Source organism: Octodon degus, unplaced genomic scaffold, assembly GCF_000260255.1.
Source record: "Octodon degus isolate 3935 unplaced genomic scaffold, OctDeg1.0 scaffold00008, whole genome shotgun sequence".
Classification (NCBI taxonomy): domain Eukaryota; kingdom Metazoa; phylum Chordata; class Mammalia; order Rodentia; family Octodontidae; genus Octodon; species Octodon degus.
Window position 1 is genome coordinate 17362717 of NW_004524584.1, and position 4522 is coordinate 17367238.

Genomic DNA, 4522 nt, shown 5'->3' on the forward strand with positions numbered 1-4522 from the left:
TCTCACAGATGAGTTACTGGAATTAGATGGCAAGTTAATTCCAATTGGAATTAACTATTAATTCCAATCCAACACTTCCAGTGCCACCCACAGAGAGAGTAAAGACACTAAAGCATATTTTAGTTATGGGGAGCCAAGGAGTCCTAATTCCAGCCATGGTGATGGCTACCCGGAGCAAAGGTCTCAACTCAGGGCTGAACCCAGGTTTTATTCATCCATGAAGGAGAAGTAGCTTGAGGATGAATGGCTGAGAATGGCAAGAAGTAGGTGAGTATGGGAGCTGGGCTTGGTAGGAGGCCTGCATTTACCTCTACAGAGAGAAGGTTGTACAGAGAGTAACCTGCATTACACAATTGAGATAGTATCTAATGTTTTGGGGTCTGGTGCTTCATCTCTGATGTGTAATCTTTCAAGCCCCAGGAAGTCATAGCCCCTATCTCAATACTCAATCCCAGCTGACAGCATGGAGCAGTGGCTCTTCATCCTGTCTCAACCCAGCCTATGTTAAAGAGCAACAGGTGGGAGTAAATGGGGAGACACGTGTGCTGTCTTCAGAGACCACCACCAGCACCTCTGCTAGCCCGATATGCATGTCTCAGAGCCTATCAAAGAGATAAGGAGAAATCCTAGCCAGATCTGCATATATCATACATGGAAATAGGGTCAGGCACAGCCAAAGTGGAGACAATTGCTCTTTTTTCATGTAGAGTCACCCAGGGGGTCCTCCACATGAAGTATTGATACAAGTTATAATATGGATAAACTTGAAAACAATATGAAAAGTGAAAGAAGCAGGACATCTAATAATGTAAAATATCCAATAAGCAAACTGATACAGACCTAAAGTGAATTAGAGATAGCGGAGGACTGAGGAGAAGGGAAAGGGGTTGATTGATGATGGGTGCGGCATTTATTTTGGGAGGGATTAAAATGTTCAGCAGTTAGATAGCAGCAATGGTTTCATACTTTGCAAACTAAAATCTACTAAATTGTACTGTTTAAAAATGGTGAGTTTTATGGACTACGAATTGTAACTTTGTAGAGAGACCTAAAGTTAGGGATGTAGCTCAGTAGTGGAGTGACTGCTGCAGATGCACAAGGGCCTAGATTCAACCCCCAGCTCCACAAAGTAATTAATTAGTTAATTAATACTTTTACAAACAAATGGGTTTTTTGTTTGTTTGTTTTTGTATTTTAGGGAAGTGTCTACAGGGTATTCAGGGTCTCACTACTAGATCGGACTCATAGTGATCCGCCTGTTTACAGCCTCCCAAGAGCTGGGATTACAGGTGCATGCGCCACTATGCCCAGTCTCAATTGCCATCTCAGCTGGGGCAGAGCTGACACAGCAGGCCAGGGGATCAAACCCCTGGCCCCTGCGCCTGCTTGCAGGCACTTTAATCCACTGAGCTACTTGGCCAGCCCACACCACACAAATGTTAATTTTCTTTCTTTCATTTTAAGGCAGAGTCTCACTGTGTAAGTCATGCTAGCCTTGAACTCACTATGCAGCCCAGGCTGGCTTTAAATTCTCATCAATCCTTCTGCCTCAGCCTTCCAACTGCTGGGATTCCAGGCATGTGCTATCACACCTAACAAGACTTTATAAAATACAGAAAAGAATTCCCAAACAAAAGCATAATCCATGTCCTTAGAAGGGAAAATCCACTATCATAATGTAGCCTTTCTTCCCAAGTCAATGTATTTACAGTCAAAATTCTAGCTTGACGTTTCAGGAAGTTAACACTGGCCCCATGAAAATGCTTGGTGGAAATTTTTATATTTTATAATATCTTTGAATAGCTTAAGTCCTTGGAAGTATCTGAATTTGTAAATTTTTAAAAATTTGAATTAGTTCTCCTTGGTCCCTTGTTTTTGGTAGACCTTTAATGGCCTGAGTGCGTCAAGTTCTGGCAGTTTCTGCTTTGCTAGGAAATCACATAGCCTTAGGGCTCTAACTGTAATATTCTCTCACATTTATTGAAACCTTCCTGTGGCTACTTCACTTTCCTCTTCCCACTGCTTTCTTTCTTGATTACCTGGATTTATGATGTATTTCTCAGCAACACTTGCCAAAATACCACCCTTTTGCTTTCTTTCCCACTGCCCTCTGTTGTTTTCTAGATTCACTGGGCCTACCTTTTGCTAGTTTCCTAAGGAGTCCAGAGGTGCTGAAGCCTGGGTCAGGAGAAGACAAGGAAGAGCGTCCTGAGAGGAGAGCCGTGTGGAGATGCACTGCCACAGACACTCCCCTCTTATATGGCTGGCCCGCAAGAAGGGACCGCACACCAACTTCACAGGAGGGTACCCACACAGAACATCACCTGAGCCTCTCTCTCCATCCCGAGCTCCAACATGTCTCTGACATGACCGCAGATTAATAGTAAAGCCTCCTCCTTTCCCAGGAGGCTTTTTTTTCTGTGGGAGACACAGCCCTGCAGCAATTATATTAATCTCTATGTCATAATGCAATTGTGAATTCATAGCTTTCTCCTCACTCATATTAGTCATGTCAGGCCTTGGGGAGCAGAAATCAGAGCCAGTGAACCATCTAGAAACAGGCCATGGCAGTGAAATGTTGTGTAAGCGGCCTGGCCAGATCCGCTAGGCAGACTGGGGGTGGTGGGTGGGTAACTTGCTAGGCTTCACGGGTCTTGGGAAAAGAGGGGATGTTAAAATAGTGAGTACCTTTGTACAAGTAGAAAACAGCAGTCTTAATTCATCTGTACATTTCCCATTTAATTCTGATGACAGACCAACGGCCATCTAATTTTAATTGTCACTGAGGATAGTGAAGAAATAATTAGATGGATGAAGGTGCAGAAGCAAAAGCAAAAACGGGTGAGTAGATGCTCACAAACTTAAGAGAAATACAGACCACTGATATCTCCGTGGGAAGGGTGTGGGATTCAGCCTTTTTGGACCCACCATCTAAAATAACAAGCCATCAATTCAATATTAGCTCATCCCCCATCCTTTTCCCAGCCTGGGCTGTCTGGATCTGTGCCTGACTGTGACACAGAGAGTGACTTTAAAGAAACAAAGCCATCAAAAAGTGCCTGGGCTATAAGCAAGAGTGTGAGGACTCGGAGTGATTTGTTCCAAGGCCAGGAAGACTGTATGCATAGTGAGGGGCTGAACATCTGACTCAGTGTCAAGATACTTGGTTGTGACAAAGAAAAGTCAGCCAGTGTGAACAGAAAAAAAGCTAGGCAAAAACATTGGGGTGCCAAGCCTCCCAAACCCGATCAGCCCTGAAGATGTAGAGCGTGAGGGATAAAGCCGTGTCACATCTCTAACACCCTCTTCTGCCTGCTCATTGCTTCTTCCTTAATCGAAAGGGCTCTGTGACTGGGGTGGGGTGATACATGCAGGTCCGTGGTGCCCATAGTGTCCTGCTAACTCCTGTGAGTTCTCTGAGGAAGGGCTGGCATTGAGAAAACCGAGGCCCCTCCCAAGAACATCTTAGAAGTTGTGGCAGAAAATCCGTTCCCTGAGTGGTCTCTCTTATCTATGTCTAGACGAATTTAAGAGAGAAAGTGAATGCAGCCATCCTGATCCAGGCCTGGTGGAGAGGCACCCTGGTACGCCGCACACTGCTGCACGCGGCCCTCCGGGCCTGGATTATTCAGTGCTGGTGGCGACAGATCTTAATGCAACTACTGGAGAAGAGGCGGCGGGCAGCGCTGATGGACTATGCAACCAGAGAAAGGGCAGTGGTCAAGCTCCAGTCTCTGGTTCGTATGTGGCGCATCCACTGGCGATACTGCCAGGTGCTTAATGCCATCTATGTCATCCAGTGCCACTGGCAATGCCACAACTGCCAGACCTGTGCCTTCCTGCGGGGCCACTGTGTGGTCACTGCCACCCACCTGCAGTTCCACATTGAGATCATCAACTAAGCAAGGGCCTCAGTAAAGTTCTAATGTGGTCTATTTGTCTCAGAGTCCCCAGATAGTCGTAACTTCGAGGTTTGGGCCTTGCTGCCTCCTAGTCTCTCTTAGAAAGAATTTCAGTGAGGCATCCCCATGTCTGTGGACCCTGTAACAATCAGACAATGGTCATATGTCACTCACTCAGTTGTCAAAACAGAAACTGAGGTCTCGGTCTGGCCTGATACATGACAGAGCCAGAAGTCCTAGGTCCTACCCCAAGTCCATTTTTCCCCACCCAGGGGTCAGGGGGACAAGTATCTACCTTTCCCCCAAAACTCTGGGCACCCCTACACTTATGGGGCTCTGTTCGGTCAGCCTGGGACCAGGGTTGGCTGGGGGCTGCTGTGCCTCAGTCTTCTCTTCGGCAGGCACCTGGAGAGCATGCCAATGTCCGGCTGACTCTCCTGGGAGCAGTGCAGTGTGGCCCATGTGGAGGTCGGGCCTCAGGCCCAGGCGGCGCCAGGGCTGGACGTGCTCATGGATGAGAACAGCCAAAGTCCACAACTCCCCAGTTCCTTTGCCGCAGTCCCCTCCCCAGAACTTCTCTCCCCCAGGGCTGGATAACAAGGTTCCCTCTGATGTTCTCC

General features: G+C 47.0%; 1 protein-coding gene across 1 annotated transcript; it reads left to right on the forward strand.

The window, feature by feature from the left end:
• Positions 1 to 2540: 2540 nt before the first annotated feature.
• Positions 2541 to 3902, forward strand: Iqcf2 (IQ motif containing F2). The gene is made up of 3 exons (XM_012512688.2): positions 2541 to 2582; positions 2755 to 2849; positions 3524 to 3902. Exons 1-3 carry the CDS (start codon positions 2565 to 2567, stop codon positions 3900 to 3902), a joined length of 492 nt encoding a protein of 163 aa, XP_012368142.2. The 5' UTR covers positions 2541 to 2564.
• The last annotated feature ends 620 nt before the right edge of the window (positions 3903 to 4522 follow it).